Genomic DNA, 27,413 nt, shown 5'->3' on the forward strand with positions numbered 1-27,413 from the left:
GTTCAGTTTAGTGTCCAAGGGAAGCTGTCTGCACTACCAGTATTTAATTTCCAGTTAATCTGTAGTTTACTTGTGATTCATTATGAAAACAAAAGTGTATGTTTCAAGCACTGTTTCATTGAGCTTACTAGAACAACTGCCTTGCTAAATAGACATTTTTCTAAAATGTTTAGTGCAAGTGTATTTTAGAATGAGGTCGTTGTTAAACTATGATCACCAGTTTCTAAAATAGTCACTTATCAGATAAGCTTACCTGTTTGAAAATGAGACAATTTGCACAATTCTGTGCCATCCAGACCCTAGTGGGTCCCTGTCCTCCTCCTCCACCTCTTCCCACTCCCCCTCCCAGGATATTTCAATGCAAAAATGTTGTGCTGTACTAAGTATTTTTTTCTTTGATGTTTTTGAACAAATTTGTTGCTGGAATGGTGTATAAGTGATCTCTTTTTTTTGGTTTGTTTTTTTTTTTCCCAGTCAGCTCACTCACAGGCAGAAGGGAGTGTTTATAGAACACTAATTTTGTCTAAAGTACACTAATCTGTAAATACAGTTGGGCACTTACTTAGAAGTAATGGTTTAAATATGATTTGATTCCTGATTTAAGCCTTCATCTGCATGGGTAGTTTCAGGTCCCCAGTGATGTTGGTGGAGATAAAATGCAGGGTTCAGCTGCTGGATGTGTGTCTAAATGTTCAGTGTTACCACTGCTGTATCCTAAGCTATTCACTAAAACTTAAATCATAAATTATGCTGGGAAAAAAAAAAAAGCTCTTTTTTTTTCCAGAAATGTCACTCTTGTAAATAGTTCTAGAAGACTTTTGTAACTGGAACACAGGTTGGGGGAAGAGTTTCACAGCTGCTAAGATTTCTTCCCCCCCTGTCCCCCTCCAACCCAGTTTACTTATTTCAGTTATAGCAACATCATATATACAGTGGATTTAGGCTTAGATTAAATGGATCTTCAGTTAATAAAAAAGCATGAACACTTATCTTGGAGCATACCCAGACTGTGGCTGGCTGGCTGGAAATTTATCTGATGTGCCAGTGCCATTGCTATGAATTATTAAATGATAGTGGAGATTTAATGAGCAGATTGTTTGATTAAATATTTGAGCATTTTAAGTCCAGAAATAGATGCAGCCATCTGCATCTAAATAATACCCCATCCAGTAATTGAAGAGACAGCTGTCAACAGTTGCTTTTAATAAGGTCACTGAGTACTATACGGTACAGTATTAATTTATAGCAGAAAATCATATCTTGTAAACTGTATATAAAACACTGTTTTATGGTGCAATCATTTGTCAAACCTATGTCTGTTATTTTTGTTTTAAAGTTGTGTGCATTCTTTTCATACCTAAGAGCATCACTGTAAAATCTGCTGAAGACTATTTATAGGTTTTATTTGCACAAGGTTTTTGTTTTAAACTACAGGAAGTTCGTATTGAACGTGCCTAAGCATCTGTAAACTTTTTCTGTTCACGAAATGCAAATGTTTCCATATGAATCTTCTCCAAAGGTAATCCCATACTAGTGTTGAGTGTTTACATAAACTTTTCTGATTCTGCCAGCCATTATTTTTTAACGTTTTGAAGGACAGCTCATTTCATACGAGTAGAGGTTCTTTATTTAGTTTTCTGCTTCAGAATTCCCCAAAGGTTTGATGTCCCATCATAATGCAATTTGTGCACATTTTGTCACTTATTTGGCTAACAAAATATAAGATTGGAAACTAAATGGCTTCAGAAGGAAAACAAAGTTAATTTGCCTGTGTAAATCTTATCATTGTGGTCAGGTGAAGTAATCACCTGGAAGCTGTTTGTCTCAGACCTGGGGAGGATGCGCTTCCCTGAGCGCACCCGTCTAACCATTTCACATCATTTTATGTTGTTAATCTTGCTGGCGAGCGGTACCGGTTTCCTGCAGACGTCGGCAAAGCGCAGAGCAGGACCCTCCCTGACGCCTGCCCGCGCCGCTGGGTGACCGCGTGGGAACACAACCGTACAGGACTGCCCCCCACACAAAAGTACATGAAAGCTGTCCTTTAAAACCTTTGTGAAGGATGAAAATAATGAAGGAAACGGTGTCTGCAGGCGGGTTGCCCCGCTCATGCCTCGCGTGGCTCCCGCTCGACGCCCACGCTCTGCGTCGCCGGTGCTGTCGAGGGTTGTTTTCTAATTGGTTCGAGTGTTTTTCAATTAATGATTTCCGAACAAATGTTAATACAAACTGTATAAAATGAACATAATTTTCTTCACTTGTATTTTTGTTATTGAGCAAGTTTATCAAAATAAATTGTCTACTAAACCCACCGCCCCTGCTGCGCTCACTGCAACCGCCCCTGCACCGCCCGGGGCGCTTCTCTCAGCTCTGCGGGAGGATGGACTCGATGATCCGGTGGGTCTCTTCCAACCTGGTTATTCTATGATTCTATGGAGAATGGTGGATGATGAGAAAAGCCACAATATCCCACTCAGTGATGTTCATTTCTGGGGCGGGGGGAGACGGCAGAAAACATGTTGAAGTCACCTTATGAACAAAGCCAGAGGAATAAAATTAGGTTGCCCTGATCATGACCTTGCATTAGTCTGTATTCTGTGTTTGGGTAGCGTTTTTCTTCTGTAGAGTTTGAGGTGGATCCTACAGCATCCAGCGCTCGCTCTTTCTCTGAAATTCTGCTAGAACACATCAAAGCTCTATGGAGAGTCCAGTAGGACTGGGAGAGGGACATTATATTCTGAATTCAGCATCTGATCTGTACTTTCAGAGACATCACCTTAGCTTTTTCATTGTTTTTTTGTGTGTGGCGCGTGGGGCGACCTCTAAATTGTAATCGAATTGCAGAACAAGGTAAGATCTCAGTCTGGTAACGTAAAAAATGACCTTTTAACTATAAAGGTGGCGTCGGCCACGCTATCTGTTTAAAGGGAAGCCTTCATCGGGAGCTTACCGCGTTGGAGATGGTGAATTCAGCAAGAATAGAAGCCCGTACAGGCTGGGGATTGGTGGTGAGCGCCGGCGGTGCCCCTGAGGCAGCAGCGCCCGCCCCGTCTCCATCGGCGACGCGGTAACAGCGGCGGGACGGGCCGCAAATCCCGCCCCGGCGAGCTCCTCGCCGCTCTCGGGTAAATGGCCAGCGAGGGGTGATCGAGAGCAGCCCCGGGCCGTGAGGGGCTGTTCACAAAGGCTTGTGGTGATGGGATGAGGGGGAACGGGTGTAAAGTGGGGAGGGACTGATGGAGACTGGCCATAACGGGGAATTTCCTCACCGTGAGGGCGGTGAGGCCCTGGCCCAGGTTAGCCGCGGCTGCCCCGGCCCTGGAGGGGCCCGAGGCCGGGCTGGGGGCCCTGGGGCGGCCTGGGCTGTGGGGGGTGTCCCTGCTCATCTCAAGGAGGGGCTGGATGGGCTTTGGGGTCCCTTCCAACTTTTGTTTTGCCTTTTTTTTAACAAGGCTAAATTAGTTCGTACAATGGATACAGGCACTGGGAAAATGGCTCGGTTGTTGGACAATGATCATTTTTTGGAGCAAGTTGGGTAAGGATTCTTTTACAAAACCTTGGGACTTCCTAAGTAGATACAGAGTAAATAACTGTTGCTCCTATAAACTAGGTACCCTTAGGTACATGTTTATGGTATGTCATATGGCCTCTTCTCCCGAGTGACAGGGGACAGGACAAGAGGGAATGGCCTCAAGCTCCACCAGGGGAGGGTCAGGCTGGACATCAGGAAAAAAATTTTCACAGAAAGGGTCATTGGTCCCTGTCCGAGGCTGCCCAGGGAGGGGGTTGAGTCCCCTTCCCTGGAGGGGTTTAAGGGACGGGTGGACGAGGTGCTGAGGGCCATGGGTTAGTGTTTGATGGGAATGGTTGGACTCGATGATCCGGTGGGTCTCTTCCAACCTGATGATTCTATGATTCTATGAAATAGAATGTGTAAACAAATGCCATGTATTCCTACAGAGTTCCTACCAATTCCTACAGAAAAAACATAAAGACTTTATATAGGAATACTATGGGTAATGAATTCGTCATATAAAATTCGTTGTCTTGTAGGGTGCTGACAAAATCCAGTCTACAGGCTGCTCATCCACCACATCAGGATTTTACCATGTCTCATCAGGGACCAGAAAATGAATTGCTGGTAACATATATCAATAAGATGCTAAATCTGTTGGTAGGCAAGTTTTCCTGCTAAGTGAAGCAACTAGAAAAGTAACACGTACCCACTATAAAAATATGTCTATAGTGGGAAATAGACAATTGACGTGTTTCCTTGCATATATTTGGATATACACAGAGAAAATTTTATAGCTATAATCATCAACATCACATAACTATATGTAGTTTCTCTGAAGACGTGAATCAGCCCATGAACAAATCGGGCATAAACAAAAAAAAGGTAGATCAAGTGTTGGTACTGTATTTTTCCTTAGAAAAGCAGAAGACTATATATACACCTTCAAACTCTGGGAGGGAGGCTGTGGAGATGCTTGATTTTCCTTCCTCTGGTAGATCACTGGGCTGTTTCTTCTATTTCTTGTACTCAAGTCTATTTCTTCTCTTCCTTCCTGTCTCCTCCAAACTAAGCTCTTCTTCCCCGTCCTTTAGCTCGCAGTCTGGGGGTATTTGGAAACCTTTTTCTTTGCATCCCACATTCAAAAGAGTATGCCAGCACCTAAAATTATGTTGTTCTTGTATATAAACTGCCTACCAGCTGCTGTCCTTAGGATTTATATTTTTGTCACATTTGAACAGCATGTTTCATTTCTCATATGGCATTTAATTTTTTCTTACTTGATCTATAGAAAGTACAAATGGATAAAATACAGTCTAAAAAGGTGCAAACCACAGAAGAATGGCTAAGAAACTACAGTTTAGAGTCCTTGAAATTAACCTTTGAGCATCTGGTAAATGAAGGCAGTATTATTTTGTAAGTACAACACTGCCCTTTCTTTAGTTGGTCCTAATTTATGTACATCTCTGATGCTAATTATGCATAATGTTCCAGGAATTCAAGAACGGGTGTTGAGGAGATAGAGTTTACAGAAGAGACTGTTACCAATTTTGAGTCCAGACTTTCTGAGTAAGTACCCGTTTTGTTTACCATTTTGATGCATAACTGATTCTGTATCCCCATCCATCATGATTTCAGGTGCTGCCTTAAGTCTTGATTTGTTATCTCTGAGAACTTGAGAGTGTCATAGCATTAAATCCTTTCTGCTGCGATTCGGGGGAATTGGTAATTGTGTATCACTGCAGCTGAGTTCTTTTATTTTTTAACGAAGGTGCCAATTAACCAGGTTTTGAACTGAAGCAGTTAGCTTATTTTAGAAAGGCAGCTGTTGAATGGTTGGGTTTTCACAGGTAATTCTACATGTTTGTGAGTTATGTTTACTGTAACTTGGATTAGTTTCAAGTCATGGATCTGGTCGTGCTATGTGAGAGTTAAAAGGTCTTCTAAGTGTATTTTAATTTTATAAAACTAAGGAAACTTAAATTGAGGAAAACACGTAATGACTAGATTGAATAACCTGCAGAGTAATTGTAAGACTTTTGCTGGTCTTCATAATGCTCGTTAGACTGCTCTAGGAATCCCGCTATTTCATCTTACTTCACTGTGTCAGGCATGAAGATCCAGAATCCTCAAGAAGTCCACCCATAATGTGTGTGCCCTCTCCTGTTGTAGGAGAACACTGAAAACTATTTTTAATGGTAATTTTGTGCCTCTGAGAAAAAGGATGTGAAGCGTAATGGTTGAATATTATATTGATATGCAATGCAAGAGAATGCCTTAGCTAAATATGCACTATGCCTTTTGTCAGAGTGATCGAACTTTATCAGCAGCGAATTCAGTGGCTGTTGCAGGACAGCAGAAAGGTAACTTTAACTTTGCAGTATATTTTTAGAATAGAACTGTATATGACATTGAGGATAAGTTTCTTTTGAGTACCAGTGAAAAGTGGCTTCCAGAAAGCTTGTTATTTACTGTGAGCTAACACATCATCAGGACACAATTTAAGCACAAGCAGACAATGCTGAGCTTAGCCTCTGCCTGCAGTGGAACTGGCTTATAGTCCTCTCTTTCACAGCTGGTTAATCACTTACTGTGCCTAGCAGTGCTAATGCTCAGGAATGGGAAAAGAATGCGACTCCTTCTCGAAGTGGATAGAGAAACAAGCAGCTTCCAAAACCTAGTTTTCCACAAAGTTGCTTGATTTAACCTGGAGGAGGAGCTGTAGACAAAGTTATTTTTTATCCTCTCATATAATTAATCGGTTTGCTTGGGTAGGAGGGAATGTGATTCACTGGTAAGCATAAACTGGGAACCAATGGTCCTCTCTTCTTCCCCCTGCCCCAGCTTTGTCTCTGTGTCATTTTGATGCTGAAAAGTTTGAAGTGAAAATCAAGACCTGATATCTGATTTTAAAATGGTGTTGTACAGAATTTACAGTAACATTTTTATACTTTAGATAAGGTTAGCATTTACAATGACTCCTGTCTTTTAAGCTGTTTGGCCTTATAAAAGGAACCAAAGTTGGACTTGTGGTTGATGTGTCTCATGTGAGTTACAGACCTAGACTACTGGATTTTCAGAAAGACCTTTTGGTAAGTAATATACCTTTATGTTTTGTGAAAACAAGGCACACTTCACAGTTGCAGTCAGAACCTTAGTGAGTTAATCACTTCCTGAAGTCTCTCAAGCCCCTTCATTGCGCTCTTTGTTTTTATAAAACTTAACATCTTACCTATATAAAAGAAAAGATAAAATGTATATGGTTTACTGTCTAACTTTGAAACTTTGTATAATTTAATTTCCCGTATTCAGGATTTATTTAATTTCAATTTATATATACGCATTTTTGATTTGTGTGTTTTAAATGAAACTTCTTCAAGAAAACTCAATTTCCATATGTTTGCATCGCCTTAATACCTGAACTGTTGTTTAGCCCTGTCTGTGAATATGTGGTAAACATTTTTTAGTAATTGCTTAATGGGTGCACATCCCCATTCTAGATCAGGATGTTGTTTCATGTGCTTATCAGCTGGAGAGAAAACCAAATACCAGTACAAGAAATATTCCCTGCTCCCTGCCCTATTAACAAATGGTCTGGATTACCATGGGTTTGCAGGTCTTGTCTATGTAATCCTTACCAAATATTTGAATCTGTAGGACTTCTTCTTGGAAGCTTTTCGATGTGGTAGCTGGAAATATTGCTGTCAACTGTTTTTAGGAAATAATATTTCTATTGTTTTGCATAATAAACCTATTAGAAACAGCATGGATACTAATGCATTAACAATTTTTTATTTATTAGTGCTTAATAGATGAACAGCTATGTTATAAGAAACAATTATACTGCCTGTCATTCAGTACAGAAATTTCACCTCTGTGGGAGAATCCAAAAAACATCAGTGGTCACGTGTAAGTAAGTTAATTTCTCTGAAAAATAAAGATGTTTCAGAGAAGGTCTGCAGTTAATTAAAGCAATCTCAATAATAAACAGTGTTTTTCATCTTGTGCCTGCAGTGGCTAATAAGAGGGGAAAAATGCAATTTTAAGTGCAGTCAGTGATTTCAAGCTGGTTGTTCATGTGTAAAATATCTTAGCAGCTCCTGTGGTTTGTAGTAATCTTTGTGATCTGTCTTATTTAGCACGTGCACATTAAGTGTCCATGCTTCTTTTGGTTTTTCCCCTAGGTTACATGAAGCACGACAGTGGATACAACAGCTGGAGCCTGGTCAAGGCTGCAATGTCCTGAAAGCCTTAAAATGTGTCCTTACGATGAAAGAACTGAATTCTCTTATCCTTGTTGTAGGAAGCTGGTAAATTTGTTATCTGTCCTAACAAGTAGCTTTAACTTGGATACAGAATTGGTATGGGAATCTGAACTTGGTACGAAAATAAATAAAAAATTTCAGATTGAGGTTTTATGTATCTGTGGTTTGTACCACTGCATTCTTTTATTTCTTCTCTGTGTTCATTGTATTTATTTTAAATAAGCAAAAAAGAAATGATGTAGGCTTGGCAAGCTTCCTATTTAGGGCGACTGAGATTGTTTCATCTAATTTACTGAATACACAGTGTTCTGGTAAAAGGTTCCAAGTTTTGCTTAGTTCTGCCTTGACCAGAAAGCAAAAGTTTCTAGCATGTGCAAGTGAAAACTTCCTTAGTTGAAGCTGGAAGGAAAGGTTTTTAGTAGCCGCGAAGGACCATCAAAACTCAGGGAATGAAAGCTGTGTGGGCCACTAAGTTCTAAACACAAAGCCATTTTACTGGCTTTAGTGCCTTTGGAAAAAAAAAAAACCACAATGGTTGATTTTTAGCTTGCAGGGCTACTAAGGAACAATTTAGAACATTTCACCCGCAGGCTCTACTGGTCCAGATAAAATCTTAGTGCTTTTTTTATCATTCAGGTTTTCAGGACAGAACCAAACCTCAGTAATTGTTGAAAGAGGGAGAGGAGTCCAAGTTACACTAAATAGCTGGATTACATTCCCATGATTTGTTTTTTCTTTCCCACTTAGTTTTCTTCCCTGTTTTTTTTTTTTCAGTATGGCTTTTTTTTCCTCATTTTATTACTGCCAGTGTTAATATCTTTTTTTTTATCTGTTTACTTATATTAGCCCTGATCAGTCTTCGGAAATACTCTCTGACTATGTTCAGCAGTGTATGCTGGGGAGGAAACTGCAGGCTCATGCTGTTGCCTATGATTGCAGCAATCCTGCTTCTCTTGTAAGTATGAACAGAATTACTTCCCGAAGCGTCCTGTCATTTGTTTACTATTCAGCTGCAATGTCTTCTCTCACAAATTTGTGGGGAGGCTATCCTGCTCTCTGAAGAGCTCTTGATCTAGAATTGTGTTCTCTTTAGAGCAGATTTGCACACATGAAAGGATTTGTTTGGAGCATTCATCTTGGCTCCTACCAAAAGCAGAAGTGGCAACCAAGTGGTGTTGACAGGCTTGGCAGCTCAAAGGAAGCAGTTGTTTCCAGATAATCATCCTGCATGTTTACAGAGAAGACCTTGGGTCTAAGAGCTCTTTTGCAGGTGAAAACAGAAAAATAGGGGACTTGGTAGGTCATATTGCAGTAAGGACAAGCGGGTTGGGAGAGAGATCATATAAGACAGACAAGGACCAGGGAGTGAGATGATACAGTTTCTGGAATAGGAATATTTTTTTGTGGAATAGCATCAGTGCAAGACCTGGCAGCCTTTTTCAGTTAGCATTGATCACGAGCAACAGTTTGGATGTCAGAAGTGACTGCCTGAAGGAGGAGGGAGACAGAAGGATAAGCAGTACTTTTGATTAGGTTTTGCACAGAAATCTGGTTTTAGGTGTTTATGGCTTGTTTAAGCTTTTTTCCTGCAGTGACGTAAGTGACAGGGAGGACACAGCTAAAATCATGGTTTGAAGAGAAGATTGGATGCAGCAAGGGTACTGCCGTCATGGGGAAGGGATTGCAGTGGCGTATGGTAGGAGAGAAGGAGATAGGAAAGGTGAAAAAGGCAGCAAAAGGCAGGGGAAATATAGCTTTATATTTTATACTTGTAGACGTCAGTGATATGCGTTTGATCTGACTAGCACAGGGCTGCCTTCAAAGGAAGAGAAAGTGACTGGCGTTTTAGCACAGGGTGAATGAACCTGACCCCTATTGAATGTTTTGTAAATTTCTCTTCAAAAGAAAGGCTTTTCAGATCTATTAAAGTGGTATTAAGTATTAAAATAAGACTGGTAAGAAAGCAAAGGAAATGTAATTACTTTGGCTTTGTCACTACAGTACCTCAAAGATTCTTCATCTCAATTGAGAACTGAATGCCAACAACCCATGTTATCAAAAGAGACTACCAAATCAAAGTAACTATTTTTCTTCCTATTTACATGTGTAGGCAGTTCTAAAGAACCTTGCAGAAGCTGTGAGAGGCCATTATCATTGCTACTCTTCAAAGGGAGAGGTAGGTGACAGCTAGAGGGACAATGCATTTTTCGCTTTTTGATGATTCTTCCCTTTTGAGAAGCTAAACTAATTATTATCTCAGTAGAAGTTCATAGCAAAACCTGATGCTGAAATCTCTCTCATAGAATGCTGAGAATGTGGCCAGTAAACCTATGGTTAATTTTTTCTGCAACTGAAAAGCACAATAAATTTTGCAGTTATTGTTCACTGACTTAAATCTGATAAATAGGATGAAAGCAGTGTCTTTTTATAGACTGATTCAAAACAATAAAATAGTATCTTGTTTATAAAAAGATTAATAACTTATATGCTGTGTGTATGAGCCATTTACACTCAATTCTGCTATGCTAGGCAATCTTGTATAGATGTATGCACATCAAAGTAACAAACCTGTGTTTGGCTGGTATTTGAATAGCAGTTAACTTATTTTTCCCCCTTTGTATTTCGGTGTACAGAATTTTGATAGCAGTGACCTTCATCTGCTACTTCAGGAGTCCCAGAAGGCTGAGGACCTACTCAGGAGCATCAAACAGTCTTTTCAAAGAAGAGCTAGTGGCCCAGTTATAAGTAGAATAGCAGATGTATGTATCTTTTTATTTTCATATGTACTTTGAAGTATCAGAAGTAGTGTTAACAACATGAAAAAAATTATAAGATCAATCCAGTGTTTTGATAGGTGAATTTTGAATATTAGGTATTGGCCATCCATTGTAAGAGCAAATTAAGGCCAAAACCAGTTAGGGAGACATTTTGCTAGACGTTCTCCAAAATGCAGCAAGTTTTATAAACCAACCAAAATGTGATGAAAAGAACTTTGTACCAAGATCGTAATGGAAATCTAAGAGAATTGCTGGCCTAACTGTGTGTATGATCACTCAAATGAAGTTCCAACAGTCCTTTAAATTGGTGAAAAGATACTTGCTCCTACCTGGTTAAGGTGGACAGTTAAATTAGTTGCAAAATCCTCAGGGTTTCTCTAGATCCATTATTACAATTGAAGTTAGGAAGTTACAATCTGTTAATGGTACATTGTCTTCCAAAGCTTTTTCATAAGAGGACCAATGATAGGTATTTTTGAAGTATTTTGTTCGTTGAAACCCCCATGCTTTGATGAACATAAGTAAAACTAATATTCCATGCTGGATATTATGGATTGAGGGTAAAAAAAAATATGCTAAAACTTGCAAGAGTTTTTCTTAAAAAATCTGTTTTAGGTTTCCGCAGAATTTGCAAATACAGCACCTTCCAACTTCTTACCAAAGCCTCAAGAGCACAAAGGACCATTAGTTATTCAAACACCGTGCATCCTGGCCAAAACCTCAACAGACTGGTTAAAAACGAATGCTTTGAAAGGTAGCACAGAAATAAAAGCTTAACAGTTACAAAAAAGTCATTAAGGACAGAACGTGTGTTTTATTTAAAATCTTTGTTCCTTACTGTAGCAAAAAAGTTAGACATTTATCAAGTTTTGGCTCCCAACGCTTTCTCTCCTGTGGAAGAATTTGTACCTATTCTTAAAAAAACAGTATCATCAACTTTGCACGAGGTGAGTGATGGGGACTCTTTCTTTTTTTCTTTTTTTTTCCTTCTTATTGTGACATTCTTTTTTCTAATTAAAATCAGTGTTTTAAGTTAGAGAAAATGTACGGGCCTTAAATGAATTTTGAGTTTTAGATCCAAGTCAGATACTTATGCCGTTCTTTAGACTGATTCAGGGAGGAATTTCATATTAGTGGAGCTTATATCAGCTTCTATAAACACACAACTGTATTTATTTATCCTTCTAGAAAGCAATGATGCAGTTTGAATGGTATGATGGAACTGTGAAGAATATCCACATTGACCTGCCAGGGTTATACAACTATCAGGCGAGTTGTCTGTAGTGATATGGCCTTGCGACAGCTAGATTACCATCTAATTGTTCCACATTAATTGTCCTGTTACATAAATACTGCAGGGATTCATGCACCAAGAGCTTTTCAGACTTTAGACCCAGTTTCTTATGGTAGTGAGGAAGGAGATGAAGTAAGAGAGTCCATCAGTGCTGCTCGTAAATTACAGCAGTGTACATTTTGCGATCCATGTATAAGAATGTATTTACGTTTTTTTTACCCATGTGTATGAATCCTTTAGTCTACTGAAAAGATACGTCACCACAGAGTACCCCTGCTTGATCTAGCAGAACGGTCCTCTTTCATCTGGGTTTACCTATAAAAAACAGGGGCGGGGGCGTTGTATTCTATTTTATCTCTTTGAAAGTCATTTTATGAGGAATAATGTGTAATTGTTACTGGCTAGACCAAGAAGGACTCAACGCATACAAGGAACTTTCTAGGAAGCAGTGTAGCAGCAGGCTTGGATTTACTTGAACTTTTTATTTTTAACTAAAATTTTCTATATTCACAGAAACAACTTGCTAAAATGGTAAGAATCTATGAGAAACGGATTGACTGGCTATCTGTTGCTAGCAGAAGAATATGGGGAAGTGTTTGTGAAAGGAGGTATCGTACCTTGATAACCCTTTTTTAGTATATTGGTGATAGTTCTTATTTGCCAGCCTTTGCTTGTGTGTAAGTCAGAACCAAGTAATACAGGGCAGAAAATAGTCAGAAGCAGAGACAACAGTTGCAGATATGACGAGTGCAAGCAATCCACTTCTGAAAGCAGATACTGATATTCAGCTTTTTCAATAATCCAGTGAACTTACTAAATTGGGGATCGTCAGTTGACACGAAACTGCGGTTCCTATGAGACTCTTAAGTTTTAGTTATCTAGCAGGTAAGCCACACATTTCAGACACAGCTTGGATATTGAAGTACAGAGAAGGAAGAGGACCTGTTTGGGGTTCAACAGACATTGTGACACTACATATGCCAATGCCCTGATGGTTCCATAATTTAAGGAAGAGAGACTTTTCCATTATTGTTACCATTTTTTTAGAATCTCACCTTACGTTTTGTAGATATAGATATAGATTCAGTGTTCATACATTTTGATACATATCTAACGGAGTTAGAGGGCAGTGAAGGTAAGAACGTGTAATTAAATGAGATTTTTTTTTGACAAATAACATTTCTTATATAGGGTGGTTATACTTGTTGATATATCAGTGACAAACTCCATGTACATCGTCCATATCAAACATTCTTTGCGACTTTTACTTGAGGAACAGATGTCAAATAAGGATTACTTCAATATTATAGCGTAAGCAACTATTTAAGATTCTTTTAAACTAATTGTAACATATTGCAATGGAAGAAGTTTGCTGACAGAATGTAGTGAATAATGGTTATATTGTAGATTTTTTTTTAAAATGTGTTTAATGTTGTATGATGAAGTAATTGCAAGAGGTTTGGTTTATCTTTTTTGGATAGGTGCATGGATTAGTTGTACAGTGACAAGATTAGTAATAAAAAAATCACTGGTTTGAGTGAGGCTCACCGAAACCCATTGCTTCGTACCTGGAACAAAGAGAGAGAGTTCCAAACCTGGTGGTAGAGCAGAGCTTTCCCCTCACAAGAGAGAAGCAGGCAGTATCTAAAGATTGGGATTGTTTTTGTCACAATCCTTCCGCTAAGCTCTTATCAGCTCACTTAGGATCCTGTTCAGGAAAGAAAAGTTTAGTCTGGTCCCCTGCCTTGAAAATCTGAGAACCCCTGAGTGATAGATAAATGTGAATAATTAAATTGTTAGGAGACAATTTTACATCTGTAATACCCCAAATCAGATTTTTCTTTTTCAGTGTATTTACTGTATCCTTTTGTTTGTTCTAAAGCATAGTCTAGAAATTAATTGCTGTTCTTTCCATGAAAGATTTGGGAGCGATGTTGTGCCTTGGCAGCTGGAACTCGTTCCTACTGAACCAGAAAACTTAGAAAATGCTTGGAGGTAGGATTGAATAACTTTCCTATGCATCCGAATTAAATGATCACAGCTACCATGAAACAGATAAAAGAGAAACAGATTTAAACAGCATTGTGAAAATTAATAAATTTATCATCTTGCAAAAATAGTTTATGCTGAACAGTTCTGCAGTGATTGTTCATGATGGTTTGTTGTGAAAACAGCATAATTAAGCTTAACATATCCTAGTGACTTTGTATTTCATATGTGTACAGAATATATATGTGCACAGATATAGAAGTGGCTGTATAAGAAATGCACAGGTTGCATGAAGAATTGAAAACTGCTTCAAATTCAGCTGGGATGTGAAAGCTAAACTATGTTTTTTCCCCCCCTTACACTGTGGACACATGTCCTGGGTTTCTGTTTGTGGGGTTACACCCTTGGTGGTTTTATGATACTTCTGTGGTTTCATTTTTATTCCTGTAAGTTCTACTATGTTAATTTTTTTTTCTAAATAAGAGAGAAATGTTTCATCCCTAATCTCTGAATCTTACCTTAAAATGTAGTTCGCCATGGTGGCAGTACAGAAACAAGAGTAAATAATTTGGTCGTTGTATAATCTGGTTTTGCTGTCTGTCGTTTTCAAAATTTTAGACTGCAGTGCAGTGTTATTTAAGATTCATAGTTCTCTTTACTGCTTCAAGCAGAAACAAAAGCTTTTATTGCTCCATTCTTTGAACTGTAAACATCGTCTTTTAGATGGGTGTTGAACTTGCAGTGCAAAGGGAGTAGAAACCTCATGGGTGCTCTCAGGAGAGCTGTGGAAGTAGACTTCAAAGACAAAGAGAAATACAAATCACAAGGACTTTACCTGCTGACTACTGGAATACCTGATCAGGAAACAGTAAGTATTGTCACAGGTTTTGCAGCTCTTCTATAAGTTCCTATTGGAATTAAAATCAACTTTTTTCTTTTTCTTCCCCCCCACCCCATTTGACTAGTCGCCATACTTTGTTGGTAGGATACTTCTTTACATATCTAAGCCAGTACAATTGTCAGGATTCCAAAGTTCCATTTCTGCAATTGCAGAAACTGTAGTGCATGTGCTCCTGTGGCTGTTAAACCTCGTGCACAGCCTCAAGTTTCTGAACATGTAGTAGTCCAAGTGCGATGACCTTGCGTGTGCAGTAGGATGTCACTTGTTACCGAACTTCTGGAAATTCTGGGCAAACCTAAGAAATCGTTAAAAGTCCATGTGGATAACAAAAAACCAAAGGATGCATACAAACAGGCAAATGAATGCTGCCATCCCTACTTCTTTGCTTCACTGTATGGCTACTTTGAAGTCCATAGCCCGAGTCTTTGATTCCCATAGCTACCCAGTCTCGCTTACTGGCTGCAGCAATGCTGTTGCCATTGTCACTAGTAATAGTGACAGTTCTTATGTCTATGCATTAATTGAGGAGCCGTTTGGCTACCCAGGATATGTTCCTGTACTGAATTGCTCGGTTGGGAGTGTGTCCATCAGTTCAAGAACAAGTTGGGTAGATAGAACTCATCTGAGGCAGAGGGTCACTACTAATTTTTTTCACTTTTGTTTTCCCTTATTTTTTTCTTCTCTGTCTTGCAGCACACAGTCAGTGCTTATGTGGCCGAGGTTTGCAGAGGTTTTGATTTGCATCTTCACATCTGTCTGTTCGGTGTAATGGAGGACATTGACTTCAACAGGATTATACCAGCCCGCTATGCTAACCCAGCTGAAACTGCCATGGCTTTTAAAGAAATAGCACAGGCAGCCAGTGGGAGATTTCATTGGTTTGGAGAAGCAGGTATGTGGAAAGGAGTCAGCACGTATTTCTTTTTTTATTAATTAAATAATACTTATTAATGCCTTTTTCCCTTAATCAAGTAATTCGCTTTTCTAGGATGTGATGACGCTATACTAGCACTGAGGTTTAAACAGAGGTCCTAGTTTGATTGAGTCTTTCAGTTGTAGTGCAGAATATTGTAATGCAGCTTTAATGCAGGAATTTGATTTCTTTCCCTATTTGAACTAGTTTTCTGCTGGGTATTTTAAAGATGCACGTTTACAAAGCAGTTACAGATATGGTAGGTCCAGACTGCCTGGCTTACAGGAAACAAAGGCTTTTTGATTCTCTTCATCGATACTTGGCATGATCTACCAATTCTTGTACACTTAAAAAAAGATGTATTTTGTACACTTAAAAGCCCCACGCTTATTAGCATGTATTTGTTTATCAGGTATTTTTGAAAGTGATGATATCACTATTATTGTGTCAGAAATGGAAAAAGCAAACACCTACTCCCAAAAGGTATGAAATGTATGTATCTTTAAGTTATGTTTTTCTTCAGAAAATAATTCAACAGTGTTTGTTCAGCTGACAGTGCAGAAGATTGGACAAAATTAAAATCCTTGTAAGATGGGCAGGAATGCCCTAGAGCATGAGAGTAGTCACCGTAGAGTAAATATGGACTAGAAAGCAGTTGTACAATAGCACTCAAATGGCTGGTGTTGGACTGGCCATGATTCCTTCTCAAATAGAAGCCATTTACAATTGGAGCGAGTCTCTTTTTTGTTGCCAATCCTATGATGAGTTCTTTTCAAGTAGAATTAATTGGTTTTTATAATTACATATCCAAAAATAAATATATAAAAAAAGTTACAGTGGAGGGAGGGCTTATTTTTGGCACAATAAATTGTTCAATTCTGAAGCAATTTGTTTTTTGAAGCGTACTAAGGGTGTAGAACTGGGCTGTAAATACAGCATGTAAGCAGTAAATACAGAATGCCTGTCTTTGAAATGCTGTTTACTTAAATTTCATGTATATGAATTGCTAACCAATGTGAACTTCTGTTTCAGTGTGTATTCCTAGTGGAATCCTTAAAGCAACGTTCAGTAAATCAGCCTGTTAATGCATTTATACCAGAAGGAGACACCAGCATGCTTACAAAGAAAGAGAAAAGAAGGCCACAGAAGTTGCCATCTCCTAAACCCACAGCTCTGAGTCTGGCTAGAATGGTTTGAAATGGTCCCATTTTAGGATTATGTGTGTTTTGATTAGAGATCCTACCCAATTATCAGACGCTGCTTGTTGTGAGAGAAGTGTTCAGGCTGAAAACTTGAAGGAAGCACTGTGATAGTACTCTGAAATTACGTTTTAATTTCCATTCAGAATGCTACATAAATGTAAATGTATATCTTATTAACTCCTGCGAAGTAGTTAATTATAATGGAATCGCATTGTAGTGTCTAAAATTATCTAATCAATCCCTCTTCTGACTTTAAAAAATTTAGTGTTTAATGAAAACAAAGGCAAAACAGAAATGTGCTGTAGCAAGCTATGTCCATTTCACAAGTCCTATCTTGTCAAAACCCGTACATTCTCAACACATGTTCACAAATGCAGGAGAAAAGTAATCGCTCAGAAATACGACTACCTAGCAAAGAGTTACAGGGGTTGAACTTGTAGAAGACTCATACAAGTTTCTCTGTAGGTGCTTGGTGATATTTGTGGTAGAGCTATTTAATAAATTCAGTGTCAGTTACTTGAATGCTCTGTGCCACAGCAGAAGTCCAATCCTACAGTCATGGCAATCTGCTCTAGAACAGGAATAGGAGAATAGAATAGCTTGGGTTGGAGGGGACCTCAAAGATCATCCAGTTCCACCCCCTGCGATGGGCAGGGACATGACCCTCCAGATCAGGCTGCCCAAAGACCCCATCCAGCCTGGCCTTGAACACTTCTGGGGGTGGAATAATGAAGGATAGTTCTAATTTTGAGTAATGCAGTTGTGAACCAACTGAAATACTATTTGTGTTGTGTTCTGCTCTGTTATTTGCTATAGTATATGAAAGACAGCAGTGGTACGGAGAGGAATGTGTCCCCAAGAGTGCTGGCATGGCGTCCTCCTAGTGCTAAAGCAGACATTCCACCAGGTCTGTATGGATTAGGGGCTTTTTGTCTTTGGGTACTTCAGGTTTTGCTTCAAATAAAACATTAAATTACAGCTTTCATTTAAGTTTTTAGAAACACTAGCAATTTTAATCAGATTCATAGGAAACATAGAGATTGTTTTGAAATTACCTTAATATGAGTTTTGGCTGTAAGCTATCAAGCTTTCTTTTAGGTCGTGAGTGAAAGCAACACTGCAGAGCTGTATAATTATTTCCAGAACATCTGACAGAAAACCCATCCTCTATCAGGAAATGTCAAATGAGTGTGTTGGAAAGTAGAGCCCTACTTTGTCCCATCCCTGAAATCATAATTAGAACCCCACTTCTCTTTGTTTTCGATACATACTCCATTTTTTTTCAAAAGCTCAACAACTCAGAGATTTATTATGTTCAATATATATTTTTTTGCTGCTAATGCTGTTAGATCTCATTGTAATTAATATGCGATTCCACTTCATTTATTTATGATCCAGTAATGAGGGGAAATTGCAACACGGATGTCAGGTTATCTGAAGTGCTAACTCTTGCAACTGCTGCTGGTATATAGAAAAGCTCTTAAACTGGTTCCAATTACTGTTGATTCCTTAAAGTCCAGTTCCTATCTCCTCCATTTTAGTAATTTTTTAGTGGTTTATCTTTGCTAATATCCGCAATTTTTTTTATATGTTTGCATTAAATTTGAGTCTTGAGATCTACTGATGTGTTGAAAATTAAGTATTTATAATTGTGGCAGTAGGAAACTATGAACCGAAGAACAGTGTTGCCTGTAAGGGTTTTATCTAGCTGAACTAAGTCAACCACATTTTTTTTTTTTTTTTATTTGTAGCACAAACACTGAAAGAATGGTCTCAGACTGAGAGTAAAAGAAAGCATAAACCAAGGAAAGAGCCAGAAGTTTCTGTGTCAGTATTTTATACTGATAAAGGAAGAAATGTGGGTATGTGTTATCAGGATATGATGAGCAAAGCCTTTTTATGGTCAGTGTTTATATTATAGAGCTGTTAGGATGTTAAGTCACCGATAATGAATGTGATTTAAACAGTGAGTGAAAGTGAGTTTCACTTATCAGACAGTGGTGGGTTTTTTTGGTTTTGTGTTTGATTTTGGGTGGGGTTGAGGGTATTGACTCTCTGGCTTTTGATTTGTTTTGGTTTTTTTTAGGGAGGTGGGTGTTTTTATTTTTGGTTTTGTAAAATACTTTGGGATGTTTTGGTCAAAGGTGCTCTAAGGAAAAACACTATGATGTTTTTAGGTGATTATGGAAGATTTGGTTTGGAATTTTTTGAAGGCAACAATTTTTAAAAATAAAGAGATTCTTAAGTACATTGATATACAGAAACTTGACATTTTTTTCAGATGTGGAATTGTGTATGAAATGCTAGTCTGTGGGTTTGGGATTTTTTTTGTTTGGTTGGGTTTGTTTTGATCATCAGCTGTATGTGATTCAAAAAGACCATGATTTAAAACTGGGGCTTCTAATATTTCTTTGTTCTTTTTCTTAACTAGGTACAGTATACCGAAAGTATCCAAAGATAACATGCATAAGAAACTCTATTCCCTCTGCTAGGTTGCCAAAAAAGGAGGAAATCTGCTCAAGCAAAGAGGTATTTTACTCCTTACCACTACGTTGCCATTTTAGAATTATCCATATGAATCAATATGAAACGTTAATTGTGATTCTGTACAATGTATCATTACTTAAACTGTTCTAATACCTACTAACAATCAATTGCTCCATTTGTTTGTGTTACAAGTGGCTGACCAAGTATGGTATTAAAAAGCTTCAACTAGAATTGCCCAGAGTGATGTTTGGTCCAGGCTGTACTCACCAACAGAAAACCGTGGAGTCTCTGCACAAGAAAGTATCAGCAAAATACTGTGCTATCTTCCCAAGCGTAGAAATCAATGTAAGCCTTTTCAGATGTCCTGTACCTACATTATTGAAAGGTTTTGTATTTGTTTTAAGGTGATGCACTTTGATCAGTGTTTGTGGCCTGGTACTGTCATGTTCCCTCCGCTATTCCCTATTCTTCTTTCTAAATCACCCTTCTGTTAAGCTCGAGAAGGATTTTTATTCATCGCAAAAAATATTTGGTGTGTTTGAAGTGCAAACTGCATGGGATCTTCAGAACACATGGCACCTCCTTTGCTCGTACAGTGTGAAACATAATTTTAAAACTTTAAACGAAGCTTTTAAAAGTCCTGTATGAGTTGAAACTTTGAAAATGTTGGATCTTGATTGTTTTGGTTTGTGTAATAACTGGAGGGAAGCATAAAAGTTAAGTCCAGGATGTTATTCCTCTATTACATCTTTAGAACTGTCAGAAATAATGCAATAGATGCACCTGTTCAGTTAAATGATATAGTTTTGTTGTCCGGCACAGCTTGCTGAGGTGGCAGCAAGGCTTTTCTGTCTTGGATAAACCAGTTATTTAGTAGCAACAGAATCACAAAAGCTTCCTTACGCTATTTCATAGAGGTAAAGACAAATAAAAAAATAAACCACATTTCTAATGCAGACACTACATATAAAGCAGCTGAGCTCAGATGTCCTGAAGTAAGACTCTCTTGTACAAACTGAATTTTTCCAGGGGGTTGTGAAACATCTACAGTTTCAGCCTAAAGAACTGGAAATCTACACTGATCAACTGGAGCAAGTATTGCAGCGCTATATAAAAAGAATACAGTGGCTTCTGTCAGGTATTAGTGTACAACTTTTTTTCTGTAAAGCACAATTTAAACACTCATGAGATATTCTTGTTTGCTATTTTTAATGCAATAAGTCTGGACCTCAATTATGAGTAAAGGTCACCCGGTTTGCATTTCACTGAAATTTTAAGTAGTATTTTATGACAATAAAATAAGAGTACAAGAGAAATCAGCATCTGTGTAGCTGATAAACAGCTAGCTTGATGTGAAATAATTAGAGCTGTGAAATAAGCTTTTCCTTTTTGAATGCTGTGTTCATTAATAGAAAGTCCCTGCTGTCAAATGCTTTCTATCAACAGAATACATGCCATAGCATACAAGCAAAATCAGCTTTTCTGTTTCTTTTGCTAAAAATGTGCTCTATTTAGAAGTTCAGTGTTTTGATTCTTCTGTTGCTCATAAGGATGATTGTTGGGAAACAGTTTATTTTTGCTAGACTGTAAGGTAGGAGCTACAAATTGTTTAATGCAAATTGCCACAGTTGGCTAGTAATTAATACTTGATAGTGCTAAATTTGAAATATCAGAAGACTTTTCTGTCATTAACCTTTGAACTCCCTAGTTTCCACACAGATTAGAATTTATTATGAAGAAATGTGCCTAGAATAACCTGTAAAGACTGAAGATTTTACAGCATGCTCAGTAAAATCATGTGTTCAATAAAATAAGCTTATGTAATGACAATTAGTTCTAATGTTCTAACCCAGGAAGCCGAAGGTTGTTTGGTACCATTTTAGAAGCAAATGTCTGTGTTTTGGTTGATACATCTGGTTCCATGGACCCATATTTGCCACATATCACAAAAGAACTTACGTCCCTTATCTGGGAACAGCTGAGAAAAAACAAAGTCAGGTACGATGTGCTACTGATAAAGGTTGAAATCTGCACTGTTTCTCATTTTGTAACAAGATTACTTAATAATTATAACAACACTGTACTGAAACACAGTAGAAGTAATTATATTTTAGTGAATAATATGCATGTGGCATGAACTGCTTTTTCTGTTGCTCTTTTTAATTCAGAGAGCTTTTAATTCTCAGCTCTCTGAGATCTGAGCCTCATTTGACACAGGCTGATGCCATTTATCCTTTTGGGCTCAGCATTCCTGTAGATTTTCTTCTCATGCACAGTGAGGTAGGCTTTCTGATTCTTCCAAAGCCGAAGACCATGTTCCAATCTTGGTTTGGGGATTTTGGTTGGTGGGTGTTTTTGTTTTGTTTTCCTTGTTTGGTTGGTTTGGCTTTTTTTTTAAATTTGGTTTGGTTTTGTGTTTGCTTTATTTTGGTTTTTTATTTCAAGACTGGCTTATCTGAAGTGACTGATAGCATTGGTTAGGGTTATATGTTGTGGGCCACCTTTCCCCTTAGGTTTAACCTGCTGAGATTTGCAGAAAACACAGAGAGTTGGAAGGAGTGTCTTGTAGAGGCAACTGATGAAACCTGTCATGATGCTGTGCAGTGGGTGTCCAAATTCCACGCTTGTGGTAATACTTGCATCCTTATGGCTTTACAGGTTAGTAAATCATGTACCACATTTTGGAGAAGATGTAGTGTCTTGCAGTGATAAAACACTTCCATCTGACTGTAGCATAATATAGTTTCATAACGTAAAAAGACCAAGATCTAGTGAGCCTGATTTTCAGACATTAAGCATATTTAGCTCACAGAAAATGTGATGTAAAAATCTTTGGTCAACATTTCTGCAAAACCAAGTAATTTGCTTATTTTAGTGAGTCAGGTTTTGGTGATGTCCTGCTTATGAATATATTGCCTTATGCTACAAATTATCCACTTGTTTTCAAATTCATATCCGTGATCCCTTTCACGCTTAGTGAAAAGGAAAAGGCAATATCAAACACTTTTAATGATGTGGTAGATATAAAGCCTTGTTAAATCATTGGAATAGTGTTTTCATTCTTAAGTATAACTTTTTGTATAAATGTACTAATTATTTAAGCTTATTTTCTGCTTTTCAGAAGGCTCTTAGTTTCCAAGGTATAGAGGCACTGTATGTGTTGACTGATGGAAAACCAGACACCAGTTGCAGTCTGATTTTGAAAGAAATTGAAAGACTGAAAAAGAAGCAAGATATTAAAATCCACACCATTTCTTTTAGCTGCACAGACAGGTATATGATACTTCGCAAGAATGAAAAAAAAATCTTTTAAATCCTTAAGTTTATTTTTTTGTCAAAGGCTGGTTTATCGAAATGTAGCTAATAGATCTTAAAGCTAAATCCCACAACAGGTGACAGTTAATTTGAATGTCATTTTCTAAGCCTTTAAGGGGAGAGGAAGTAGGAGCCTTGATACTTAGCTGTGGTCTGTGATTTTGCAAGTGAAGTCTGACAGGAAAGGAGTGTTATTTTATAAGCTTTTATATATCTTAATTTTTGGTTAAAACTTTGAATTACTGGTCCCAAGTTGAAAAAGACTTGAAGTATTCCTGAACAGTCTTTTAATTATGAATATTTTGAGTTAACTTCTTTGCATATAAATTGGTTATCTAGTCAGTAGCCAATAACTTTCTGAAATCTGCTCATAAGGAAGAAAGATGTTCCTTTTCACTGAGTCTCCCAGCTTTTGGTTTTCTTCCCCTATGTAAAATATTACTGCCCTTTACCTGCCAGCCTGGCTTCTGGATTTCTTGGCTTAGGTTCCTTTTTTTAGTTCTGTTGCTACACTGAAGCTCTTGTCCAAAAATAGCCAGTCATGACAACTGAACAAAGTATATTCTTCATTACCAACTGACAATTAGAAATGGTACAGGAGTTTATCATCATGTCCTCCAAACTGCTTGTTTTGATTTTTATAGGAATTCTTAGAAATGATTTTCTATTGTTGTTGCTTTCAGAGAAATAATTTTCCTAAGTAACGTGCTATTTTGCTGTTAACAGGGGAGCTAATGAATTTCTGAAGAAGGTTGCTTCCCAGACAGGGGGGCGCTACCATTGCAGCTCTGGAGAGGTGGATGGACAATTAGCAGCACACAGAATGTTGACAGAGGGGCTTGATGATGAAGATGTATGTTAAGTGGATTGATTTCTCTGGGTTTGATTTTGTATTATTTCAACTTAGTTCTTCATAGTAGACAAATTGCATTTAAAAAAGAAAAATAATGAGAAAAATTAATATAAGACTCCTAAGGTACTTCACATTGAAACCAAAAGGAGAAATATTAGTATCTGACTTTGTCTCTCTGCTAGCTGCCTTGATCAGGTGGCCAAACCCATGACAGAAATATGCAATGTAATACAGTTTTTGAAAGAGAAGCAAAAAAAATCTTGTATCTGGATGCTGTGGGTTTTGAGCTAACTTTAACTTACTGCCTCTTCTTATCCCTACCATCTTATATTTCAATTATGTAACTGTAAAATCCTTATACAGTGTTTAGCATGGTAAGGCTTGAGCAGGAGACTTCAGGGATTGCCACAGTAGGGAAATACATTAGCGAACAGAACTATATGCAATCCAGAGTTGTTTTGCTCTCCCCTTGTATGACAAAGACCTTCTCTGCAAGTGTGTAGGAGCAGCGAGATCTAGAGTTTAGGCTCAGTTAGTTAAGTTGGTAGAAATTGAAAATAACGGATAGGCACGAGTTAAAGTAGAAAATTTGAATTCCGCTTTCAGGATCCAGTTTTCCCTAACTTTGAAGGAGATGATTTAAAGAAGCTTACTCAAGAAGTAGCAAAAGGTAGAAGTTTCTTAAAGCAGGCAAAATCTTTGAGGTAAGTGTTTATCAAGAGTCTTTCAATAACTGCTTTTTGTATTTCATTAAAGGAAGACAAGAATATCTGACTTCCCATGCCTACTATTAAAAAACAAAAAAAATTGCTGTTTCTTTCTTTATACTATCAATTTTAGTGGTTTTTTGAGGCTTGGAAAATTCCATGCAAGCAACCTCTCTTGTTTCAAAGGGATTTATTTTCAGGTCTTACACAATTAGCTACCATCATAGTAAGAGATGTGAATGTATCCTAACACTGTGTTAAATTTCAGAGTTGTTATTTTCTCTCAGCTGTTGTCCCTCCATTTCTTATCTCAAAGAGAAATTGCATTAAGTTATTCCTCTCCTTGCTGAGTTCTGTCATCTGCCAAATCAATGTATTTCTCTTTATATATTTTATTAAAAGAGAAAATTGACTTTTGTTAATGTGATGCAATGTTCTTTATAGTACCTCTTCGTTTAGGAAGAACTGTGATACCTGCCTAGAACTGGAGTGAATAACAGTTAAATTGTATTAATCCTTATGTTTTGTCATTGTTATGTTTCCTAACTGCCACTCCAGAACCAGAAAATGCCATTTCAATAGTAATATCAGACAAAAGCACTTGTGAAGAGCTTAAATGCATTCTTTCTTCAATGAAAAGATTTTTCTGTCACTCAAGGACAGAGTTGAACAAAGATACAAAGGTAGTGAATGTTTCTGTAAAAAGCTGCTCTAATTCTTTTGGTTTTGTTTTTCTTTCAAACAGGTTATTACTTCAGAAATGGAATATAAAACAAAAAGACAACTCTGGCTTTTAAAAATGTGCTCAGGTAAATAGTCACCACAAATAGATCGTAGTTCATCTGTTTCAGTAGGAAGATAATAATTTGTAAGCCAATTGTAAAATGTACTAGTTTCCAGCAGGGACTTTTTCCAAAGTTGAAAACATTTATATTAATGTTACTTCTTAACTGAGCTAGTTCACAGTATATCCTAATATTCTCAAAGAACTTTTCAAATAGAACTATGTTTGGGGTGAAAGGAGCAAGGCAGATGTATATTTGTAGTTATTGATGGTTTAACTCTTTCTAAGAGCAAACACGTAAGCACATTAGAGGGTTGGGACCAGATGTAAGGACTGTAATAACAATTGCTACATGGGCTGCGTGATTTATCAGTTAAATGAACAAGGTTGACTGAAACACCCCACTAAAAGCAAAGGCAGACTCAGCAAACACTGAACTACTGTTACATAGTTTTGAAGGAGGCACCCGGGCAAACTAAACCTCTTACAGAGCCAACCTGCTGCTTTTAAAACTGATAAAGTAAAAATTACAGCAAAAGAGAAAATGCTGGGTGGAAGTGCTTTTTCAGAATTAAACAAGACAGAAGCGTTTGTCAGAGACTGTTTGAGGGGAAAAGCAGATGTGCAGACTATTACAGAGATGCACTGAGGAACTTAGGCCTGCCAAGATATTCATCAAGGAGTTGAGTAAGGCACATATATAGTGAGGCTGTTTTTAAAATCCTCACTTCTGTACCTGTTGCGTGTGGTTTTGTTTACAAACATTGCCTAGTCATTCAAAGAGAACAAAAAACCAATCCAGTCAGACCCGTTGGTTTAGAATGCTTCCTTCATGGAGAATGAAACCTGGAGCCTGGTCAAGTATGTGCAGAATTTAGCAGATAAATGCTGAATCACCAAAGAGTTGGTTGCAGAGGAAATGGATATATAACTGTCCTGTAGCAGCAAGGAAGTTGTTGGAGTCATATAGAAATGAGGCTAGTGCTGCACAGCCATCTCTGTCTTTTAGTCTTCCAAGGTAAACTGCGTGGCTTGTAAAGCATATAGTGTTACTGTACTTCAGGAAGTACTTAGCATTGTAGCACGATTAAATATGTAAGTGAGGAAAACTGAGAGTTAAGCAAGTTAATTTATATTGGTTTTCCATTACCATTTTGTCAAGGGTGATGGTGAGCCTGTGCAGTTCATATACTTGCAATTGTATTTGAAAAACTATTTGTGTGCTTGACTTGTAGGATTAAATTTTAGACGAAGAAAAGATGCTACAGTGGTTTGGAGTGGTACCACTAGCCCGCTTCTTCTCAGAGTGTGCTCAAAGATTCCAGCTTCAAGCAGAAAGAGGGAAGATGCACTCTGTTTCTGAACTTCTGGCAAGAGTTGTTACAGATGATAAGTGGTGCTGACTTTGCAGACTTTGTAGGACTCAAAGTAAATCAAGCCCTGAACTCTCCAAGGTTTAAACATAAGAACAGGATATTTTTCAGTATAGCTAATACAAATTTTAAAAGTGTATGTATTTCTAATATAATTAGTAGTTACTGAGGATCACAACTTTTGAACAAATGCTGACGCTAGAATTTGTGGAACCACAGAAGGTATAAAATAGTCGGGTGTTATGGTATGTACCCATTGCACCCCATCCAACTTCACTTCTTTTGTAAGTGTTTTCAGGGTGTGCAGCCTCTCTCCATACTTCTGAATCCCTGTTGTCTTGCAGGCTGGTCAATTCTGCTATCTACTCAGAGCAGCTTCTTTTAAAATATAGATTCTGTCTCCTGTTTATTACCTACCTGGAAAGTGCCGTCCTACCTGCTCTCATCAATGTGTGGGCTACTTAGTCAGAAAAACATCTTAATGAGATGGTTCAGCTGTGATGACCTGGTTAATCAAGTGGTCTATTAATGACTTTTCAGTGTTGATCTGTCAGGTATGTAATTTCCTTTCCTGGTTTGTGCTTCCTGGAATGAAATTCACTGTGTTCAAGGCATAATAAAAGAGAAGCTTTATAATTGACAAAGATGTATGTTTTTCTGCCAGCTTGTTTGTAAGTCATGTCATGCTGTGACTCACTGAGTAGGTTGATTTCCATACAATGAATTAAAGACAAACAGCCAAACAGTTGCTACCTTGAATATGTGTTCTACCCTCTACACTCACACTGCTGTTTTCACAGCAAGAGTGAGTGACTTCCATGTGGAACAGGTCATGTACGGCCATAATTTACAGTCAAATTCCATCTGCTGTGCTGCGCTGCGCTTAACTAGTGCAGATGTTCGTATAAGCTTAGCAGGGACTGGTTGCTCAGCATCTCCTTTGTGCATAGTTCAGCCTTCCCTGCTTCAGGGGAGTATAACTTTCTTCTGAAGGCTGGGACAGCTTGGCATTGCAGCAAATTCCTCCATCTATGTATGC

General features: G+C 38.0%; 1 protein-coding gene across 1 annotated transcript; it reads left to right on the forward strand.

Moving 5' to 3' along the window:
- The first annotated feature begins 2,960 nt into the window (after positions 1 to 2,960).
- On the forward strand, positions 2,961 to 26,242 carry VWA3A (von Willebrand factor A domain containing 3A). The gene is given in 33 exon segments (XM_069870533.1): positions 2,961 to 3,067; positions 4,054 to 4,141; positions 4,806 to 4,930; positions 5,009 to 5,083; positions 5,823 to 5,877; positions 6,508 to 6,606; positions 7,317 to 7,423; positions 7,699 to 7,824; positions 8,626 to 8,734; positions 9,890 to 9,955; positions 10,413 to 10,538; positions 11,172 to 11,310; positions 11,400 to 11,503; positions 11,745 to 11,825; positions 12,364 to 12,458; positions 13,042 to 13,161; positions 13,771 to 13,845; positions 14,563 to 14,707; positions 15,434 to 15,632; positions 16,066 to 16,136; positions 16,686 to 16,844; positions 17,672 to 17,762; positions 18,607 to 18,717; positions 19,287 to 19,384; positions 19,535 to 19,687; positions 20,372 to 20,480; positions 21,196 to 21,340; positions 21,856 to 22,000; positions 22,464 to 22,615; positions 23,384 to 23,510; positions 24,117 to 24,214; positions 24,963 to 25,026; positions 26,237 to 26,242. Coding segments are annotated over 33 exon segments (3,570 nt in total).
- Positions 26,243 to 27,413: the final 1,171 nt, after the last annotated feature.

Source organism: Phaenicophaeus curvirostris, chromosome 16 (genome assembly GCF_032191515.1).
Source record: "Phaenicophaeus curvirostris isolate KB17595 chromosome 16, BPBGC_Pcur_1.0, whole genome shotgun sequence".
NCBI lineage: Eukaryota > Metazoa > Chordata > Aves > Cuculiformes > Cuculidae > Phaenicophaeus > Phaenicophaeus curvirostris.